We start from the raw sequence: 23757 nt of genomic DNA, 5'->3' as shown, positions 1-23757 counted from the left end.
GCCTGGGAACCCAAGGACAGCAGAATTAAAGCTGTTTTCCATTCTCTTCCTCTCTACTCCAACCCAGGCAGTGACATTTCTGTACACACTGAGATCATGGCTTTTCATATTAATTTTAATTCTCCTAAGCTTTGATTTCTCCAACTGTCTGCACAATCTGCTGTCTTTTCTCTCAGTCTAACACAACACTTTGAGAGTAAAGGACTTTCTTTTTTTCCTCTGTTTTCCCCACCGAGGTCCCAGTCCACGCCAAGTCCAGCATTCAGAACATTAAACCCACTTTTTTAGCATTTTTTGTTCTGCTGCTGCACTCTCTTTGCAGAAAGCAAAGCTTTCCTAGATTTTATGGAAATGTGACATTAGGAGAGAATCACTCGAAGGCATTTCAGCTACAATTAACATTCCTCACTCCTCAGAAAGAAAATAAAAACAGCTCCTAATTGAATCGCTTGACTGAATAAACACTGGATTAAACCGAGAGGGGAAGGAGTCGACAAAAAACTGCAGTTGGACAAATGTTGGGATTTGGGTTTGTTTTCCCAGGAACATTTGATGTGTGTGGATACACTGTGGGAACACAGACACTGCCACTGCCACAGAGCTTTTCTGGGCTCAGTAACAGGCACAGAAATGTCTCCAGGCAGAGAAATCTCACGATTCCTTCTTGATTCTCCCCAGACAGAGCATTCCAAAGATCCATGGATTTAAAAGGGGTGGTTGGGAATGTCAGTACAGACAAAACACCTCAGAAGGATTGAAAACAAGAGCAGGGCAGTGCAAAGAGTGCACTGGGCTTCCTAGAGTGAAATATTTCCTGCTAAGTACAAGTCTAGAAAGAGTCCTGGCTATGAAGTCTAGGAAGAGTCCTGGCTATGTAGAATCATGGAGTTAGAATGGTTTGGGTTGCAAGAGACCTTAAAAGTCCCATCCCCTGCCATGGCTAGGGACACCTTTCACTATCCCAGGTTGCTCCAAGCCCTCTCCAGCCTGGCCTTGGATGCTGCCAAGGAACCAGAGGCAGCCACAGCTTCTCTGGGAATTCCATCCCAGCTGCTCAGCACTCCCACAGGGAAGAATTTCTTCCCAGTATTATCCCATCTAAACCTACTCTGTCACTGTAAACCCACCCCCCCCTTGTCCTGTCCCTCCAGGCTCTTGTGAAAATTCCCTCTCCATCTTTCTTGTAGGCTCCCTTCAGGTACTTCTGTGTTTTCCTTTTGCTTTTAACAAAGAAGCTGCCTTGGAAGACAAACAGGATAATCCTTCAGCCGATTTTTAAGAGCTCCAAGAGGGTTTCATCCAAGGCAGGCAGCTTCTCCTCCTTTGGAAGGACAAATTTAAGGTCAGCCTGGAGATGTGGATAAAGTGACCAGCCTGAGGTGACCTCATCCACATAGAAATCAGGTTCTCTCTGAGGGCTGTAGGAACCAGATCACCTTAAGGTCCCTCCCTAATTCACAGCTTGGCAGACTCAATAAGTGGCTTTGTAGCTTATTTTCACTTTACAAGTGTCTCCAGAGCAAAAACAAGGAGTACTTCAAGTACAAGAAGTACAAGAAATACAAAAAGTAAGGGACCCCACTGGCTGCCATAACAACAGTGAGCTTGTTGATAACATCATTTTCACCAACTCACCAAACTGTTCTAGTGCTGGTGGCCACAGTTCACATCCCAATGTTAATCCTGAGCAGGTGAATAACAGCAACTATTTGAACTATTGGGTAAGAAACAAGACATCCTGACAGCAGCCTTGTGCATAAGTGATATTTTCAGACCTCCTATGGCAGATCTGTCTTTTTTCCCCCATTACCTTGTTTTTTCACCACTTCCCAGCTCACCTATTGCTCTGAGCCCTACTGATGGTACAAAGGTACAGCACATCACTACGGAATGCTCATAAATAAGGGAAGACTATCAGTAAAGGAAATTTTTCCTTCCTCCTCAGAATAAATACTTAATTTCCAGTCATGTTGATTTGTAGCTGCCAAGAATTAACCTTTAGCAAAATATCCTTTAACAAGTTCTCTTTGAAACTTCCTGCACGGGCTCAGCACTGGAGTTAATGAACCCCCAATTTCCCCTCCTATTTGTGAATGCCAGGAATAAAATCATATTAAAGAGGTGGATAAACAAATTAATACAGAAAAGGTCATCAGTGATGATTAAAGACTAAATCATTAATACCTGGAAGCTGGGAGGTAAATGAAGACAGAACTTGGTCTGGTTTGGATGGGAAGGGACCCTAAAGTTGATCCAGGTCCAGTTGACCCTAGCCCAGGCTGTTCCAAGCACCATCCAGCCCAAGTCATGCTGATTTCGGCTGCAGTAAATTCTTAAATCAGCTGCATCCTTGGTGAATCAGCACAGTAGGTACATTCCAAATAATCCAAGATCCTCCCTTCCTTTTATTGCTTTTCTGAGATTCTATATCCAAGGAATTTCCAGAAAAGTAGCTTAAGTAAAAAGGTGATTTGGTTCCCAAGAGAAGGGCAAAATAAACCTTTGAGTGACCCAGTTATGCCAGCAATGGCCAAGGTATTCATTCCATAAACATCCTGGGGTCAGGAGAAGAGTGATCCACCCTCCCTCCTGCCCCTGTTTGTAGGAGCAGCCAGGTCCTACAACAATTTTTGGGAAGGGTTTTGAAGTCAATGAGCAAAAACCAGCAGGAGCCTCAGCCGTACCTCAATTATCTTTTGTCAGAAGCATTTTGGGTGCCTTGTGGGTAATCCCTGGGGGTCTGCAGGCAAAGACCTCTGCTGCAGTGTTAAAAAGAATTAACTGAGTCCTACAAATCATTTAAGAGGGGGGTTGCACACTATTATTGTGAGGAAGTTGCCCGCAGATGGAAATGGTGGAATTTCCATCGTTCTGGGTGTTCAAATAAAAATTGGATGAGTCTTTTCCATTGCCTACACCCAGGGCTTCCAACCTGAAAGACACAAAGGGATGGATTCTACTTTGCAATAGGTTTTGATGTTTCATCCAGAAGTTTGCAGGTGCCATCCTACACCTTCTCTAACCCCAGCTCCACAATCTGCCCTTTTTTAGTGCACCAAAGCTTCTGAAAGGCTTTTGTCTCTTTTGTCTCTCTGCAAAGAATTCACCTACAATGGATGTGCTCAAATCTTAGCCCACAACAAATCCATGAGGAAATCCAGGAACACCCCTGAGCTCTGGCTTTCCCCAAAATCCTTCTCCAAAAACCCTCTAGATTGCTGCTGCTGCAGTGCATGACAGCCATGAGGATCCAAAGGTTTTGCCTTTCCTTTCACTGGATGGAGTTCTTGTCTTCCTCATGGACCAAATTCTCCTCACCTGGAGGAAGCTGAGGTAAAAATGAGTGTCTGCAAAGGTGAGACAGAGTACAACTTCTCTATCAAAATTTACTTATTAAAAGCTGAACTACAACAGTTTGGGCACAGCTGAGCAAATAGAAGCTAAACTCCTGTGGTTTGATAATTTTGTTATTCATCCAACACCTAGAAACTGTGCAGGTCACTTGCGGAATTATTCGAAATCTTAATTACCTCTGTGAGACAAGAGTTAATTCCTAAACTTTTCTATGCCAGCACAGGAAGACGTTCCATAAAACAAGCAAGTCAGAGGGGGTGATGTTTGCACAGAGTAATTGCAGTGCTCTCCCAATTTCAGGAAAAATACATTATCAGACATATCCACACTGACACCACAGCATTTCAGTCCTGTGCCTGAAAGGAAGGAAGATTTCACCTGGAAGAATGAGCAGCAGGAGCAGCAAAAGAACAGGAACATGACCAAATAAACAAGAAAAGCAGGGAAAATACCAACATGTTCCATTACCTGCTTTTATTCCAGAGTCATGGTCGCCCAAGAGCTGCAGCTTCCCCCTGGTTTCATAGACAGTGGTTTGGGCTGGAAGAGGCCTTAAAATCCATCCCTTTCCACCTCCTCTGCCATGGGAACTATCCCAGGTGGCTCCAAGCCCTGTCCAACCTGGCCTTCGACACTTTCAGGGATCCAGGGGCAGCCACAGCTTCTCTGGGCACCCTGTGCCAGGCCCCTTCCCTCAGAGGGAAGGATTTATTCCCAAATATCTACCACCTGTAGTAACCACCAGTTCTGGGGGCACAGTTTGAACACAGACTAACTGCCTTTGTAGCTTATTTTTTCTTTACAAGGTCTCCACAGCAAAAAAAAACAAAACAAACAAAAAAAAAAAAAAAAAAAACGAAAAGTAGGAAACCCCCCCACCAGCCACAAAACAGCACTGAGATTTTTTACAACACCATTTTCACAAACACGACGTGTTCTGATAGTTAAAAAGAAGCAGCTCCGTGCTGCATCTTCTGTTTTCAGGCCCAGTGACACAGGGAACATCTCAGCCCAATCCTGCATGGGGTCTCCTGTGAAAATGAAGCTCCTTTGGGAGCTTCCTGTAGGCTCCAGGTCAGAAGATTTTGTCTTTGACTTGCTCTGTAATGGCTCTTTCAACCTCTGGGGCTGCCACATTTTCATCTTGTATATATCTTTAATAAAGCAGGAGACAGGGAAGATGGAAATGACATATCTCAGTGGAATACGATTCAAATAAAGTTGTTAATAATAAATAATATATTTGGTATTTATATTGCTGCTACAACCCAAGCCTGTGATTGTGGGCAATGCTGGGATAAACAGATGAAAGGAGCAGAGGACAGCAGTGAGGCTATGAGGATTTTAAATTTGCTACGAGGCACAATCAGGTATCTAAATAATAAATATCACTTAGGTTTCTTCAAGCCTGAACCAGACAAGACATTGACCCTGAGAAGTCAAATTCTGAGATGGAAAATGAACTCAGCCTTGATTACAGATGGAGCAGAGCTCCCTCAGCAGAGCTGCTGCCATCCCTTGTGGACAAGGAGCTTTTTGTTTTTCAGGCAATGGCAAATTTACTTACCATTTCTTTACCATGAAAAATATATATTTATTCTGCCTTTCATTTTTAAATGACAAATCTACAGACTTCATTCCTGCACGCTGGTTTTTAAGGTGTAATAAAGTTTTCTTGGTCAACTTCTCAGCTGAAAAATAACCATGTGTCAGTAGTGTCAGCTTTGAAAATTTGGGGGTAGAGCTGCAGAGGAGCAGGTAAGTGAAATTCAGTGCATCTGTTGGGTTCTTGTTGCCAAGGTTTTATCATTACAGCAGCATCTGCCATCACCATTCCAAATTATTTTTGAAGTGAAATTGCTACATTCATTTTATTTCATGACTTAGCAATTCAATGGAGGACAAATTACAGTTTCTAAGGTCATATCAAGGTTTAGATGCACATCCAGGAGGATCCTAGGACGATAATCTCATGATTGCAGAGACACAACTTGTTCCCACTGTTCTAGTTAACAAAAATTACAGATTTTCTACAAAATCCTTTTCTTCAATTGCTACAAAAAAAATACACAAAACAGTAATTCTCACATTTCATGACATTAACTTTGATTGATGCAGTATTTTGTACTTTGGCTGACCTTTCCTTCCTTTCTCACAGGTGAACTGGGGGAGGAAAAAAGGGGAGAGGTGGAGCAATTGGCCAATCCTATCAAGGCACAGATCAAGGGCATGGTGAACACCGAGATTCTTCACAGTCATTAAAATTCCTATATCCTGTTCTTATAAGGATTTAAAAAAAAAAAGACCAGACAAAGGCACAACAGGAATCTATTCTCTTGACAGCAATTTAATAACAAAAGAAAATGTTCTGAGCCACTCTCATTACTGCTTGGAAACTTTAATCTTGAGGACTTAGTTCCTGTCCATGGAAACCTTCAGATCCCTTTTACAAGCCACAGAAAGGGAAGGGAATATTTGTAGTTTAATTATACATTTAAACACTTTGGAGAGCCTGAGCCACTTTGGAAGAGTGCTGTAGTGTCCAGCTGAAGGGTTCTCCTAGGAGTACAAGGCCATGCCTGAACATCAGGAGAGTCACAAATTCATCACAGCCCCTCTGCTCTGGAGCCAGGCTGGGAGAGCTGGGGGTGCTCACCTGGAGAAGGGAAGGATCCAGGGAGAGCTCAGAGCCCCTTCCAGGGCCTAAAGGGGCTCCAGGAGAGCTGGAGAGGGACTGGGGACAAGGGATGGAGGGACAGGACACAGGGAATGGCTGCACACTGCCAGAGAGCAGGGATGGATGGGATATTGGGAAAAAATTCTTGGCTGTGAGGATGGGGAGGCCCTGGAATAGAATTCCCAGAGAAGCTCTGGCTGCTCCTGGATCCCTGGAATTGTCCAAGGCCAGGCTGGATGGGCTTGGAGCCACCAGTCTGATTTAGGTGAGGAACCCAAGTCCAAGGGCTCTGGTTATCTCTGTAATCAAGGGACAATAACTGCAATTTCATCATCAGTTTATATCTTCTGCAGGACACAGGGAATGGCTTCCCACTGCCACAGGGCAGGGATGGATGGGATATTGGGAAAGAATTCAGGGCTGTGGACCTTGAATAGAATTCCCAGAGAAGCTGTGGCTGCCCCTGGATCCCTGGAAATTTCCAAGGCCTGTTGGATGGAGCTTGGACCAACCTGTGATAGTGGAAGGTGTCCCTGCCCATGGCAAGGGGTGGAAATGGACGAGCTTTAAGGTCCCTTCCCACCCAAAATCATTTCAAGATTCCAAAATTCCATGAGCAAAGTTGATAGTTTGTCACAGGACTTTCTCCTGCATTTTTAAGGAAGGGCAAATCCAAGAAGCCAAGAACTTTCCTATATTACGTTTTTTTTCTCTATTGCTATCAACAACTCCTGAAAAATTCCCATCAGATTTCCCATTGTTGCCTTTAATATCAACAGTTTATCCACAAATATGTAAAATTAACCCCACATTACCCAGCCAAACCCTCCCCACACCTTTCCACCCTTAAATAACAACATCCCAACCACCACCCTGCTCTGGGCTTATGCAATTAACTTGGGAAATCACCAGCTGACCACAGGAACAGGAGGTAACAGAGCAAGAAATTAATTTTCCCTTTCTCCACTCTCCTCCATCAGCTATTTAGAAGCCTTCCAGGTGAACTTTGGAAGCCAAGACATTTTAAGGAGAACTGGAAATCCAATATGGAAGAATCGGTCAAAATAATAATTCTTATGGAAGAGGCTGTAGTATTTCTCAGAAAAACATGGATTTTCTGCTTAGGAGATGTGAAACAACTTCACAGCCAAATATTTTACATAACTCAGAGCAGAAACAAAGTCTGTGTGGCACATTTTTATATTGAATTGTTAACTATTAGAAATTGTGATGTGTGCATGAGAGAAAATGCCTCAGAAAGATGAGAATTGACAAGATTATAAATTGGTTTAATTCACTGAATCTCAGCCTTCTAACTAATATCATATAATAACCAGACATGCTTTATTTTTCTCTACATTCCAGTCACTGAAGATAAACAAAGAAAACAACTGAAAGCAAACCCAAATGACCTGCTCACATGTGAACAGCCTGAACCACAAGCCTATAAACGACCCTGTTTTTAAGGAAATCATCGTTAGCTGTGTATTTTATATGGTAATTGTACATCCCCAGTTTATGAATAACAACAGCAGAGTTCTTCCCTTCTGATTTCAGTGCCACTTGAGCTATGCAGATTTCTAAAAGCTTATGAATATACAGAGCAACAGAATTGTTCTGAACATCTGTAAGCAAAATATGAAAAGATGTTTGGTGCTGAATGAACATCCTGGGTTGTCTAATGCTGGCCAAAAATGGTGTATTTATGTATTAGGAGAACACACTGAAAATAGCTCCAAATCCTGCACACCCTCCAGAAGGCTTTTTCAGATTGTCCTCTGTATGGCTGTCACCAGAAAATGGAAAAAGAATTTTCCATTCCATTCTAATCAAATTTAATTTCCCTTCCCTTCCTCCATAAAATGGAAAAATAATTTTCCATTTGATTCCATTCAAATTTAATTCCCTTTCCTTTTCCCTTTCCCTTTCCTTTCATTTTCTCTTTCCCTTTCCTTTTCCCTTTCCCTTTCTTTTCATTTTCCCTTTCCCTTTCCTTTTCCCTTTCCCTTTCCTTTCATTTTCCCTTCCCTTCCCTTCCCTTCCCTTCCCTTCCCTTCCCTTCCCTTCCCATTTTCTATTTCTATTTCTATTCCATTCCATTCCATTCCATTCCATTCCATTCCATTCCATTCCATTCCATTCCATTCCATGCCATTCCACCTCAAATCATCCCTTTTCCCACTTTTCACCATTTCCAGCAAGTTTCTGCCTTTTTGGCTGCCTTGCAGCACCTCTGCACAGGACTTCAAGTGCCCATTATTTGCTCGTGTCACTTTTCACACCCTTTGCATGAAGCCCATGTGAGAGTTTGTCACTAAGAACAAGCCCCAATGTCAGCATTTGGCATAAAAATGTTAACAAGAAAATAAACCAAAGGAAAACTTCCAAGTGTGTCCAGGACAGCCAGGATTTTCTCCACCAGCAGCATTAGTTGGCTGCCAGGGGTTCTTTCTGTGGTTCAGATCACAGAAAGAACCTGCATTGGAGTTTTGTAGTGTAAGTAAAAAATAAATGGAAGGGTTTGGCCTGGAAATGGCAGGATACTGTGCACTGAACTGTGTGAAGAATTAACAGATTATTAATCAGAACAGAGTATTTTTTCATACACTGACTCATTAATTATTAGGAGACAGCAATGGGATGGGCATCCATAGATTTCAGTACAGTTTAGGATGTAAATCCAACCCCAAATCTCCTCAGTCACTGCAGTCACTCATTGCACTCTTCATTGTCATTCATAATTCAGAAGTCCACTCCTGACCCTTAAAAACCAAAGAAGAAAGACTCACCTGAGCACACCTCCTTGTAGGTAGGGTTTGGGGTATGTCCTCCTGCATAACCCACTTGAGTGGAATACACTCCTTTCTGCCTCCAGAACTTCCTCTCAGCTCCCCAGAAACACCCCATACCTGAAGAGGGCACAAAATACACATTGAGAGGTCAAAATCTGCCAATGCTCAATCACTCATTTGCATATTAATTGATACAGGGTGTAGTGGAAGGAACATCTATAGGCAGGACCTGCTGGTCAAGTGTTGTCCAAGTTTATTTATAGGGTAACTATAAAGAGAAATCCATTCTGCATCAGAGCACGACTCAAGCACAGCCTGATTTATGCTTCTGAATATCAATTTATCACAGAGGACAAACCTTGAAAGGGTTTGAGGGCCCAAACAAGGCGAAATCTCATGCACACACCAAAAAATAGTTTCTTGTAAGGCAATTGTGCTGTTTGTGCAGCACCATTTTTACCTGAACTGATTAGGAAGCTGTCAAAACACAATAATTTGTATTAATGGCAAAAGAGTTATTTAATTTTCTGCTTTCAGGCAGAGGTGGAAGCAATAATGGATTATATTATATGTTATAAAAAGGGAAAAATGCTTCAGCTTAACAATTTATGCAGAGATATTTGATGTTCAGACAAGATTTTTGTAGTCATTCGCCTCCATGGCCAATTATCAAAGGACATCAGACTGTTTAAGGGTCTGAATTAAAACCTCCTCTGGTAAAAAGGAATTAAGGAACAAGCACCACCAACACTGACAGTTGTCTGATGGCTTATTTAAATAAATGTTTAAGGGACTATTTATTAAAGTTTTTATTTAGAGTGTCACGGAGATTCCAGTATTGTCAAGTTGGAGCAATGAATTTTCCTTTTCAATGGTAACATCCTGTTATTATTCCCTTTCTAAAACAGTTGAAATAAAGGCAGTAAAAATAAACTAAACATTAAATATGCTATTTCTATATCCACAGAAATCAGTGATCCATGAGAGTTTTCTCCAGGTAACCCTGCAGACATGACAGGGTAAAAAGTTACAGAAATGATTCTTCAAAGCACAACCAGAAGAGCAGAGCAGCCCCTCCTCCAGCCTTGGTGGCTCGCAATGTTCCTTCTTTGAACCCACAGAAATTACCTTCAAATATAAGTTTTAATGCACCAAAAAGTACAGAACTGGGATTTCTACTTCTAATTCAGGTGCTTAAGCAAGTTGCAGCAATTTAGAGTCAAGGCTGCTCCTGGAGATCCTGGAAAGAGGCAGGAACCTCCTGAGGACAATTCCTGCAGAAGATATAAACTGATGATGAAATTGCAGTTATTGTCCCTTGATTACAGAGATAACCAGAGCCCTTGGACTTGGGTTCCTCACCTAAATCAGGCTGGTGGCTCCAAGCCCCGTCCAGCCTGGCTTTGGACACTCCCAGGGACCCAGGAGCAGCCACAGCTTCTCTGGGAATTCTATTCCAGGGCCTCCCCATCCTCACAGCCAGGAATTCCTTCCCAATATCCCATCCATCCCTGCCCTCTGGCAGTGGGAAGCCATTCCCTGTGTCCTGTCCCTCCATCCCTTGTCCCCAGTCCCTCTCCAGCTCTCCTGGAGCCCCTTTAGGCCCTGGAAGGGGCTCTGAGCTCTCCCTGGATCCTTCTCTTCTCCAGGTGAGCACCCCCAGCTCTCCCAGCCTGGCTCCAGAGCAGAGGGGTCATTGGAACTCCCATGGAATTGGGAACACCAAGGCTGTATGAAACTCCTTCCAAGGGTGATTTTACTTGTTTTGGGTGTTTTTCCTTAAATCCCAAGTCTGGATCTGCATGAGACACATGGAAAATAAACTCCTGCCCATCTCTAATACTTCAGTGCTTTGCATCCTTAATATTCCAAGGGAAGCTTGAGCTCCAGCTGCCTAAAATCCCAGCTGTGCCTGCAGCAGGTGAGGCTGAGGTTCTCACAGGAACAGCTCTGGAGGCAATTTAGCAAACTACCACTGGCTGGACAAACACATTGAAGGGAGGCCAAGGAGCAACATCATCCATGCCAAGGAATGGGACAGATCCACATTTTCTTCCACTTCATATTCCTAGGCCAGCACCTGAGTGTGAATGAGCAACCCAAGATTAAGAAGACAACCCAAACTCAGGTTTGAGCTCAGATACAGGCCCAGCTTGAAATACAAAGCAGAAATGCTCATGCTTGGTGTTTTATTTCAGGGATTTTAATGCTCAATAAATCCCTAAGGTTGCTGTTGAAATCCCTGATCATCAGAGCTGTGGCCAGTGACCTGATCAATAACTATTATTTGGGATTCTCTCATTGATAATCATCTCTGACCCCTCTTTCCAGGGTAGGGGTGGAGTCCTCATGCCTGGTGGGATTTAAAAGCTGTGTGGATGTGGCACTTGGGGACATGGGTGAGTGGTGGCCTGGACAGTGCTGGGGGATGGCTGGACTTGATCTTGGAGAGCTTTTACAACCTGAACCATTTTGTGACTCTGTGGATTTCACCATGATCTGTGCCCCCATCATGGATTCCTCCATTTTTCCCTCTTCCAGCTGATCCCTGAGTTCATTGTGCCACCCTTTCCCGGACAGAGAGGGATTTTATTCTGATTTTATTCTCCTGAAGAACTGCTCTCATCATTTTCTCAAGTGTGCTGCCACCTCACACAAACAATAAATCCTCCCATCCCCGAGAACAGATAAAATTGAAATCTTTGTCATAATAAAACAACCTGCTGGTAAAGAGACATCATTTACAACAATCCAGCACTAAATTGCTTTCCCCAGCATTAATCCATTCAGCTGATGTTTGTTATTCTGCTAAAGTGGTGCCACGTTCGACAGAGAAATTGTCATAAGGAGAGAAATATTAACAATAAAATCCCACATAATATTCTGGAATTAGACACGTGAGCTCATGGAGTGCCTGCTTTCCAGAGCATTGGCTGCCTCTAGCCATAGTTCATGTGGACAACTATCACCAAAACAGGGAAATAATTTCAGTTCAAGATTTCACATGGTCTTGCAGTACAAAAAAAAAGTTTATGTCCCTTAATTATTACTACTTTAGTAAGGAAACTGAAGAAATAAATAATTTAAATAATAAATTTAAAGAATTAAATAAAAACTCTGAGGGGGAAACAAGTAAAAAAAAAAATAAAAAAAGGAGGCAAAGAACCATAAAAGCAAAATAAGCCACCCATATTGTAATTTAAAACTCAAAAACATGAATGTGATTTTAAACTATTCATGAAGAGATTTGCATAATCCCCAGTAGTGGGGAAGTGAGTGCAGCTTGGAGTTACAGAGGGAGCTTCCGGAGGCATTCCTAAGAGGAATTAAAAAAAAAAGGAAACAGGGAAACATGCTTCTAGAAAAAAAAAAGTCTTATTTGAACATAATGGGTATTGCAGAGGAGTGTTTAAGCACTGAAGACATTTGTCACTTTTTAATTGCTAATTTGCAAAACAAAAACAAGAATAGTGATGGGTTTTGACTGACTCCTAATTGAAATTTCAAAAGGTGTTTTAATTTTTTTTTCTGGTTTTGAACTTCAAACCCAAACAGATTCAGACAGGAATCTTTAAATGTTCAAGCATCCCTACGAAAAAATATTAATCAAACAATTGGGGATTAAATTATAGAATCTATATTCCTTTCCAGCATCCACATCCATTTTCTCCAGCTATTCTCTTTATGGATCCATACTCCTATAGATCCTCTGAACAAGGTTTTTTGTCACCAAGGACCCTGTGTTTCCATAGGCAACCCTGTAATTTGCATATTCTTAATAAATAGTCAGCATAAACTGAAATATTCTTCTAAAATAATGAAAGCAAAGTGCTAGTCTGATAAGAGAGATAAGCACCCCATTCTTAGAGATAAAAAAAATTTGAAATATTCCAAGACAAACAGAGCAGAATGGAACTTCAGGTGTTAGCAGGGATGAGCAGCTTTATGGATTAACCACATTGACCAGGTCTCCGTTGGCTGCACACGAGCTTCAACATCCAGGGATTTATTTATTTCCCTAAATGGAGACATTTGGGATCGTTTGAGATGCCTGAGGATATCCAGGAGATCTATGTGCACAAGGCTGACATAAATGACACAGAATTCGGGAGAGACACATGAAAGGGCAGGGAAAACACCCCTGGACATGGCAAATGGAACTCATGGAATCAGGAATGGTTTGGGTTGGAAGGGACCTTAAAAATCATCCAGTCCCACACCCTGACATGGTCAGGGACACCTCCCACTATCCCAAGCTGATCCAAGTCCCATCCAACCTGGCCTTGGACACTCCCAGGGATCCAGGGGCAGCCACAGCTTCTCTGGGCAACCACAGCCAGGGCCTGTCCACCCTCACAGGGAACAATTCCTTCCCAGTATCTCATCCATCCCTGCCCTCTGGCAGTGGGCAGCCATTCCCTGTGTCTTGTCCCTCCATCCCTTGTCCCAAATCCCTCTCCAGCTCTCCTGGAGCCCCTTTAGGCCCTGGAAGGGGCTCTGAGGTCTCCCTGGATCCTTCTCTTCTCCAGGTGAGCACCCCCAGCTCTCCCAGCCTCTCCAGAGCAGAGGAGCTCCAGCCCTTGGAGCATCTCTGTGGCCTCCTCTGGACCCTCTCCAGCAGCTCCACATCCTCCTGATACTGGGGATCCAATAGCTCCAGGTGGGTCACACCAGAGTGTCCCATTTGCATATTTTAAGGCAGGTGAAACCAGTCCCTACCCTAGACACAGACATTACAAAACCCTGAGAGTCTCTGAATCTGAAGTTGAATCAAATCTCCCTAAATACAGTTATTTGTGTCTGATTTTGTGTCTATTTCTCTTCCACATCCATAAAAAATGACCAACCTGACAAGCTCAGTAAGACTCTGTGCTGCAGAGATGAATCCCAGACAAAATTACTAATTCCAAAGTTGTCTATCCTCATAATAATGTTCACAGCTTGTAATATTGTTAATTCCTTTTTTTGTGTACTGTGTACAGAAGCCATCAAAGAGCACCAAAAAACCTACTGGAAAACTTATTTGAAAATTATTCAACATTCCAGACATTTTCTCCCAATCCCACAAGGAACTCCACGATCTCCAAAGGAAACCTTTCCTCACCTTTGTTCCGATCTCTTCTCCAATGCCTGTTCCTATCATATCTGAATGATCCTTGGTCTCCACGCGGATTCCCTGATGTAAATTCCTATTTATGATTCCATTATGCAAATGAGCTCGGGCAGTAAATTTGCATCAGAAGGGTGCTCCTGACCCAAACTCCAGCCTCACAAGCTGCACCCATTCTGTGCTAATTAACACCCATTAACTCCAGAGCTCAATGGAAGCTTTGGGGACCCTCAGCCTCCCATTTATTCCATTTATTTAAAGAAACTCACAGGGGTGCATTGTGCTCTGTACTGGCCAATTATGTACACATATAAAATGTTTTCATTTGTGCAATATTTTTTAATGCCTTTTGTCCTTTATTTTTGAGGAATATCCTTCTCTGACAGCATCAGGTGCAGATACACCTGACTTCTCACCGACCTTTCCCTCCTGCCAGCTTTATTTCCAAGCCTTCCCTCTCCCTGCCTTCCCACAGCAGATCCAACAGGACATCCAGAAGACTCCTTTTTTTTTTTTTTTTTGTCATATTTTGAAGAATGAATGCATTATTTCCTTGGCATGCCAAGCCTCTCCTGGCCTGCCGCCTGCCATCCCTACACCCACACTCCAAGGCACTTTTCCATGCAGCAGATTAAGGAGCTGTTCCCATGCCAGCAATGCCTCGCTGAGGAAGATGAACTGCAAAGGACACGGATCCTGCTCCTCCTTCTGTTAGCAGGATTTTGGGATATGTTCCACCAGCTGGGAGGGGTGTGTGGGGTGGATGGGGTGGGGGGGCAGGGGGGAGAAATGTCAGCTTTAAATATAATAAAACGTGCTGGGAGAACAAAGAGCAGAGGAAAACCTCTTCCCAATGCGCAGAGGAGAGGAAGGAGTGGGACGGGATCTTTCCAGACTCTCATGCCAGGCTCTGCTCAGAGTCCCTGGGAGCAGTGGCTGTGCCAGCTGCTCCAGTGCCACAGGATCCAGCCACAGGCTGCTCCCATACATTGAGGCAGCAAAGGACAGCCAAGAGCACATCCCACCGACTACCTCAGAGCTTCCTGCCCGAGCCAGCATCTCCGGGAGCTGCAGGCACAGCTGCCAGGATCCTGCTTCCCTTGGCCAGCACAGGACTTGGCCCAGATTTTGAATACTATTGGTTTTGTTCCCTCTATAAAATCTGGAGAAGGGAATGCTCAGCTGCTTCGACCTGAAATGATTTTTTTTTTCTTTTTTATTTTTTGTTTTCCCCCCCTCCCTGTCCTTCCCCAGCTGGAAGGAATAAATTGAGCCTCGGCAAGTTCCATCCCTATAGAATAATGCTCATTCCATACATTTCAGCCAAATGCCGAGTGTGATTGGCATTTTCCTCCTTAAAAAACTGTGGAGAGCAGTTGGTACAGCTGATTGATTGAAGACAGTCCAAGTACTGATATTTCTGAGCATGGAGCCAAAGAGATATTGATGCTCTGTGCTCTGAAATCGTGGCAACCATTAATTCTTAGAACTCCTCAGGCTGAAGAGGGGACCTTGGCTTCACTAAGGAAGGTCAGGATGAGACCTTGGTGAGCACCATTGTGTTCCCTCCCCAGAAAACACTGGCAAGTAGGTGGCAAGGAAGCTGTGATGGGAACCTGCAGATCTCTGGAGGATCTGCTGGGGAGAGTCCACAGGAATCCATGGAGATGCTCCAAGGGCTGGACCCTCTCTGCTCTGGAGCCAGGATGGGAGAGCTGGGGGTGCTCACCTGGAGAAGAGAAGGATCCAGGGAGACCTCAGAGCCCCTTCCAGGGCCTAAAGGGGCTCCAGGAGAGCTGGAGAGGGACGGGGGACAAGGGATGGAGGGACAGGACACAGGGAATGGCTTCCCACTGCCAGAGGGCAGGGATGGATGGGATATTGGGAAGGAATTCTTGGCACAGGCAAAGGTTTCCTAGAGAAGCTGTGGCTGCCCCTAGATCCATGGCAGTGTCCAAGGTTGGACAGGGCTTGGAGCAGCCTGGGACAGTGGAAGGTGTCCCTGCCCATGGCAGGGGTGAAACTGGATGACCTCTAAGGTCCCTTCCCACCCAAACCATTTTGTGAGTCCATGATCTCCCTGTTTGGATAACCAGATAAAAATGTCCTGGGAACCCAGGAGAACATCCAGCATACCCAGCTAACAACAGTGGATGTTCTCCTGGCTACAATAATTTTTCTTGACTTTATGTAACTCCATAGCACCAATAACGCCATAGCACCAGGTTCCCAAAAGATTCACTTTTGTTCTCCAGAGGGAAATACTCCTGTCAGTCCCTTTGGCTCCACTCTGATTGTAGACACAAATCCGAGAGCAAACTGGATCCCAAATCCCTTGGGAAGGGATACAGCTCTGTTGTGCTGTATCCCTCAGATAGAGCTTTGCTGAACACTTTGATACTGTCTGTGCACTTACACAACTCTTATTAAGGCCTTGGAAATCTAAAATGATCAAAGCCACGTCCTCAAGATAAAAATACAGCATGAAACTACCCCAGAGCCTTTGTTCTGAGTTTCTTCAAGTTCTTGTCGAGGATCTGGAAAGAATTCCAGAGTTAGATTGAAATGCACTCTCATCTTTTGCACAGCACTGAGACACGTAGGGTGCTTTGGAAGCCATCTGGATCCATATAGGATTAATGTTATCAATCAGGATTTAAAACAAAATTGTCCCACTGATACCCTCAGGGGTTTAACATCCAACAGTCCCTGAATATCTGAGCAATCACAGAATATTTGAGATCACTGGGAAACAATCAGCTAAGAAATGGTTGGGAGGAATAGGGGGAAAAAAACGGTGAAACAGAACAAGTTGAGCTGAAAGAAATAAAACTGCTGATGACAGATGGCATTAAGAGGATGATCTTCCTCAATGAGCGTTGGCTCTAATGCTCCAACAGGGTTGATAAATATGTTGAACAGCTTGCCTGGGGCAAGTCAAACAAAGCCCTGGGCAAGAAATTTAAAATGCAGTTTGCCTAACAGAGCAACTAAAGAGGAATTTCTTGGCTCACCGTTTTGCCAAGATGTGTTCTGTTCACACTGCATGAATTCCCAAGTGAAACTGTTGGGTTTGCTTCTTTTTTTTTTTTTTCCATAGGAGAAGCAGAAGCCTCATGTTCATTCAAATTAACAAATGCCCAGGAAATTGGTTCCTGCCTGTGGCTGCTGACGTTGGACGCGGGCGTGGGCACGTGTTTGTGTACGGATGGATGTTTGGATAAAAGCTGCACAACAGATTATTGCAAAAGGAAAAGCAGATTATCATCAGAGGGAAGGAATATTTTACTGTCAAGAGAAAAACTGCCATGTTTTCAGCATGGGAAATGTGTCAGAAGGATGACTTTGGAAAAAAACCCTTGAAGACAACAGCACTCAAACTGGGAAAAGCAATGGGGAGATACAGAAAACGACTTCAAAATGTGTTTATCAAACCCATCCTAAAGCATGTTACAAGTTATAAATAATACAAACTCAACAGGATTCAAACAAAGCTGAAGCCAATATCCAGAATGTTAATAAGGCACAGAGCACAGTTGCTCTGAACTTCCCAGGCAGAACACAAGAGGTTTCACATATTCCTATTTCAATGCAATTTTGAGCTTAACCAGCAGAGAGCAGGGACAGACCCAAGTCAGTGAATCCCAGCACTTCCCAGGGTGGCCTTATTCACTGCCTCCATATCCTTTCCCACACAAAAAGCAGGAATATTTAAACCATTTTTTTCCTGAAAGTCCAGAGAGCTGCTTTCTGGTGACTCCACACAATAAAATTCCATCACCAGAATTCTCTATTGGAAAACTTGCACCTAATTCCCAGAAACTGGAAGATACAGCCCAGCCAAAAAATCATTTCTGATGACGTGAAAGGTTCTCATCACACACTGGAAGGAGAATTTGGAAAAGCAGCAGAGGCCAAACTTTGAGACCTTTGAGAGCTGGCCCAGAATATCCCTGTGCCTATGACACTTCCCCAGACCTGGCAGAGCCAGGAGAACATTGGTGCACCTCAACTTCCACCCATGAGCAGTATCTGGACCTTCCAGAAGTTCCCTGTGGATCTGAATAATCAGAATCTCAATAATCCACTTTTCAGGAAGAGAAGGAGAACTTGTGAGAGTGAAGAAAGCCAAGAGCCTCTGTTTTTCCCTCTTTTTCCTTAATCTTGGGATACAGACTTTGTTTCTAATCACCGCAAATCAAACTTCATATAAATTATAATATGTTAAATATTATTTAAATACTCCACAACTGAGGTATGAATGGTACCAAAGCAAAACAAAGAATCCCCTTTGGAAAAATACCAAAGGATCCCAGTTACAGGTCATTGTTAAAAATCTCTTTTTCATGCCTTGCCTGTGACTTTCAAAGGTTGGACTCGATCATCTGAGAGGTCTTTTCCAACCTTGTTGATTCTCTGATTTTGTGTCTGTTGACAAACACCACCTGATAAAACTCTGTATTTTCAAACTTTTTCCTTCCCGTATTTTGCTTGGTTTGTATCCTTCAGTAAAACTTGGGATGAGTCAAGGGAATTGTCATGGCCCCAAGCTCCAGGAGGGGTTGGACAATGCTCTCAGGCACAGGGTGGAATTGTTGGGGTGTCCTGTGCCAGGTCATGATTTCAATCAGTGATCCTGGTGGGCCCCTTCCAACTCAGGATATTTCATGATTCTCTGAAGATCAAGCATGGGAGAATAGGAATCAGAAATGCCAAACAATAAATAGAGAACTCATCCAAAAAACAGCTCAATGTCTTAGTCCTGAAGGTTTCCATCCTTAAAAATGTATTTGGTCTTTGATCATGGAAACATCACGGACCCCAGAAGGGTTTGGGTTGGAAAGGACCTTAAAGCTGATCTCATTCCACCTCCTTCCACTAGACCAGGTCGAGGTCCAGTCTAGTCCATAGATTAGATCGAGTTTCATTCATGAAAATTAACTAAAATCTGTCTACTTGGCTTTGTATAAATCATCAATCCAATTATATTTAGACAGGTGGAGCACTGGGAAAAATGAGATGAGCAGGAGGCTTTGGGAATTCAAGGCTGAACTCAGACTCTAAAAGTTTTTCTCTCTGAAGCTGATTTCCATCATTAGTGGTGTTGCTATTTTCAAACCCACAGCACATAAAGCCTTTGCCACAGATTTGAATTCCACTGTGCTGGGTTTTGGGTACAAACACAGAACAAAAGAGAAACATCCCCAAAAGTTGACTTTTTCTATTTACAGGGTCATTGATATTCCTACATTCCGTAAACATCAAAGAGAACTGTCACAAAACTGTAAAATTCAGGAAGGGGAAAGCAATAAACACCTGTTTCCTTTCATGTTTGGGGATTTGGGAATGCAGCTGATTGAATGTTTGTGGCTGGGATCAACAGGCAGCATTTTCCATGAACAACTGACTGACATCCAAAGCAATATTGCACCACAAATGGATCTGACCTGCAGGAAAGAAGAGCTACTCACAAAGCAGGGACAATCAGTCCTGAAGTGCAAAGTGTTGGGATTGAAATTGCTTCTGTTTCATGTCTAATCCATTAAAGAGTCATCTTGAGGAGTCCTGTAGACACCTGATGTTTCCAGGCCACAAATATGACGCCTGAAGCATCCCAAGGACACAGAAAACAATGTAAAAATTTATGGTCAAAAATCTGATTCCTTGAACTATTTGTTTACTCCTTCTAATTTCTCCTACCAAATAAATTATTTGAGCAATGAAAATGTGATGAATAAAAGCTTCAGAAGTTCTTAGCTTAGCCCTGAATTGTCTAAAAATGGACTCAAAACTTATCATGGAATGGTTTGGCTTGGAAGGGACCTTAAAGATCATTCAGTGCCACACCCTACCATGGGCAGGGACACCTCCCACTATCCCAGGCTGATCCAAGCCCCATCCAGCCTGCCCTTGGACACTTCCAGAGATCCAGAGGCAGCCACAGCTACTCTGGGCACCCTGTGCCAGGGCCTCCTCACCCTCACAGGGAAGGATTCCTTGCTAATATCCAATTTAAATCTATTCCCTGTCCGTTTGGAGCCATTCCCTCTTGTGCTCTTACTCCAGGTCCTATTCCAAAGTCCCTCTCCAGCTCTCTTTCAGGTTCTCTTTGGGTACTGGGAGGGGCAAGTAGGTCACCCTAAAGCATCTCTTCTCCAGGCTGAACAATCCCAATTGTCTCAGCCTTTCCCACAGCAGAGCTGCTCCATCCCTCTGATCATCCTGGTGCCTCCTCTGGACTCTCTCCAGCAGCTCCAGGTCCCTCTGATGCTGGAGCCCAGGGCTGGAGGCAGCTCTGCAGGTGGGGTCTCACCTGAGGGGGGCAGAGGGGCAGAATCCCCCCCTCTCCTGAGGTTTCTGGGCTGGGTCATGTCCAGCTCTCATCCACCAGGTCCCCCAATTCCTTCTCCCAGGCCTGTTCCATCCCTTCATCCCCAGCCTGGATCGATCCCAGGGACTGCCCCAACCCAGGTGCAGCACCTTAATCTGAATGAGCACAGCAGAATGAGCCCACAGATTCTGTCACTAATCATGCCTCAACCTGGCCACCCTCCTCTATTCTTTCAAGAAGAGAGCAGTTTCTTAATATATTATGTTTCCAAAGCCTGTTAGGGATAAAAAGAACCTCTGCTACAATAATGTGGTGAAGAGATTGAGATAGAGCTACACGGTCCTATCATCAAGCTGATTATTTGCTTCATTGCAAAGCATCACATCTTTAGTTCAGCCATTGATTTGAGGCTTTCAAATCATTTTGTGATCTTCCTTCACTCCAAGCATTCCAGCGCTTGGCAGAGATTCATTTTAGATCATCCCCGGTCATTTGCCACACTTTAGTGCTCCACTACTCAAGTAGAACTTGATATACACAGAAAATAAGAGATGTCATCAGGGCTGTGTAATCCATTTCATATAAATCCATCTCTGCAATAACACCGAAGCCTTACCCTTGTCTTGTGAAAATCTCTCTAATCTCCCAAGCCACCTCGGGGAGCTTGAGATAGAGAGAAGCAAAACAAAATATATTCTACTCTTATAAAAGCAAAGAGCCACGTTTTGTTACCAGCAAAATAGGAATCACTTCTAGGGCCTTGCTGCAGAAAATAATAACTTGTTTACAAGGTTTGTTTACTGCAAAGAATAGAAAAATTGACTTTTCTTTCCTTTTTTTTTTTCTGATGACTATTGCTGAGTTAAATGAACTGCCAGACCACATTCAGCAAAAGTAATCTCATATTCCTTATTATATTCGTAGCCTTAGATTTCAAACAACAACAGAAAGCTGTAGGCACCCTGACAATTATTTAAACCTACAATCTATAATTGCTCAGGAGCAAAAAAATAATTACATTCATATAACAAGCAATTCAACAAGCAGCCCTTTCGTCCTCCTTTCCCCTTAACCCTTTTCCAAACCAATAAATGCCTTCCAAGAGCACCTAGATCATTCAAATGGATCTATTTTGAACCATAGCTGTCCTTAATGGAAATATGGAAGTTCCAAGGGTTATTTTCTCATCTGTTGCAAGGCAATGCAACGATGGTGAGTTCTTACTTGCAAAAGAGGATAACTCTTCCTCCCCATCTCCAAAAAAATAAAACCCAAAAGATAATTACTCAAGAAAATACCAGAGTAGATTGTTAGAGAAAAACTAATTTATATCCAGAGGGGCAGACAGAGGCCAAATATTAATGTGGTTAGTCATTTGCCCATGTGTGCAGCACAATCATTCCCAAGAAACCTGGACTGGCAGCATTGGAAATAAAGAACTATAAAAAACTCTGAGGCAGAGAGGCACCAATGGCTCAGCAAAGGAATTGCCATCACTCACAGCAAAGTCCATGACCTGCAGCTCTCCAGATCCATGGTTTCCTTAGACATCCCAAAAAAAAATCACCCTGTGCCCTCCAGACTGAGCTGGAGGGCTGTGGTAGCACAGTCCTGCTGCAATAAACAGCCCCTCTAACCCTGAGCTGGACTTCAGGGAGCCTCTGCCACAGATCCTTGTGGGAATGTGTTTGGATAACTGCAGCTATCCAACCAGGCTGGGATAACTCATGGGGAAAGAGCTGTGGTGGTCCAGGATGGAGCTGCATCATTCCACGCTCTGCACCCAGCCCACCTGAGCCCAAGCACATCTCCTACATCCATGCCTGTTGGAATTCTGGACATCCCTCTGTCTGTCCTGGACTGCCCAGACCCCTGCCAGGGGGTTTAGAGACCCTGGCACAGAGCCCAAGATCCTTGAGGTTTTGATTATGACCCATGGAGCAAGTTACCAACCTTAGATGAAGATCTGCAAGCCACGACAGTTTAAGTAGAATGATAGTGAACTTATTACGGGGTGAAAAATAGATTTTTGGGGTTTTTAGAATGGGGGTTCAGGGGGCAAGATGGAGGGATCTGGGTGTGCCCAGCCTTTCTCCTTCTTCTTCTTGGCCTCCATCTTCTGCTGTGATGTTGGCACTTTTGGATTGGTTTAGAGTAGAAGCTCACTGTCTAACATAGGTGATAGGTATTGGGAAGTAATTGTAAATATTGTACACGTAGTTTTTAGTATAAAAAGATAACACCAAGGCGAGCAGAGTGCCTCTGACTGTCTTGCTGAGTGGATCTCGGCTGGACAGGAGAAAGAATTTTATAGATAAGATACAATAAACAACCTTGAGACTGAGAAATTAAGAGTTCTGACTCCTTCTTCGAGTGCCAGGCTGGGAAAAGAGACTTTCTAACTCATCCTGGGGTCACTCTGACCAGCTAGAGAGCCCGAGACATGCCAAGCCACAGACACATCCACAATGAGCTGTTGTCTCGTTTACAGCATCATTGTGCAATCAGTCACTTCATCTCCTTTGGAATTTTGGGGATTTTTATGGACATGCAGCTTCAAGGCAGGTCAGGGATGATTATTGGAATGTTTTATCAAGTTTGTAAAATTTGCCCAGCAGAAAAAGATTCACAAATATTTTAAAATCATTATTTCTCATGACTAATCAAGGAATGAAAAGATGGGTTTGGGTGGGAAGGGACCTTAAAGTTCATCCAGTTCCACCCCCTGTCATGGGCAGGGACACCTTCCACTATCCCAGGTTGATCCAAGCCCCATCCAAGTGGCCTTGGACCCTTCCAGGGATCCAGGAGCAGACACAGCTTCTCTGGGGACCCTGTGCCAGGGCCTTCCCACCCTCCCAGCCAGGAATTCCTTCCCAAAATCCCATCTTAATCTACCCACTAGCAGTGGGAAGCAATTCCCTGTGTTCTGTCCCTCCATCCCTTGTCCCAAGTCCCTCTCCAGCTCTCCTGGAGCCCCTTTAGGCACTGAAAGAGTCTCTGAGGTCTCCCTCAAGCCTTCTTTTTCCAGGATGCCCAAGTTATCCAGGATACTCAGGGTGAATTACTCCCAGATTCAGACTGAGATGTCCAGCAAACGACACAATGGTGTGAAGAGGGACCCTGTGAGTGACCAAAAATCCTTCTACATCTAAAAAACTTGCCCAAATCTTTAATGCAGTAAAATGATCTTGGGTTTATTGGTCTCCAGATAGCAAAGAAAATTAAAATCTCTTTATCCACCCCAGGGATAAACCCCATCCCATTGGGTGAGTCCGAGTGTCACCATTCTAACACTTAAACCCCTGCACTTGTCCTCTCTTGGATTTTCAGGAAAATCCCATAGAGCCACCCAAGTGAACCCCATCCTGCTGTGCAGCTGGATGTTGGGAGTCAGGGATTGTCTGGAGCCTTGGGATGTCCTCACTGGTGTAAATGCAGAGTCTGAGGGACAGACACAGTGACAACAACATTCCTCACCACACTTTCCATC

At 43.8% G+C, this 23757-nt stretch overlaps 1 protein-coding gene across 2 annotated transcripts in view; it reads right to left on the bottom strand.

Moving 5' to 3' along the window:
* MSRA (methionine sulfoxide reductase A) overlaps nucleotides 1-23757 on the bottom strand; it is a 239439-nt gene that overhangs the window by 119971 nt on the left and 95711 nt on the right. For both annotated transcript variants that reach the window (XM_054629434.2, XM_054629435.2), the window contains exon 3: nucleotides 8821-8940. In XM_054629434.2, the coding sequence (XP_054485409.2) occupies nucleotides 8821-8940 (120 nt within the window). The remainder of the gene's footprint in view (nucleotides 1-8820; nucleotides 8941-23757) is intronic.

Source organism: Agelaius phoeniceus, chromosome 3, assembly GCF_051311805.1.
Source record: "Agelaius phoeniceus isolate bAgePho1 chromosome 3, bAgePho1.hap1, whole genome shotgun sequence".
In the NCBI taxonomy this organism is placed as follows: domain Eukaryota; kingdom Metazoa; phylum Chordata; class Aves; order Passeriformes; family Icteridae; genus Agelaius; species Agelaius phoeniceus.
Note: the sequence above shows the minus strand (reverse complement) of the source record. Positions and strands in the feature narration are given on the sequence as shown.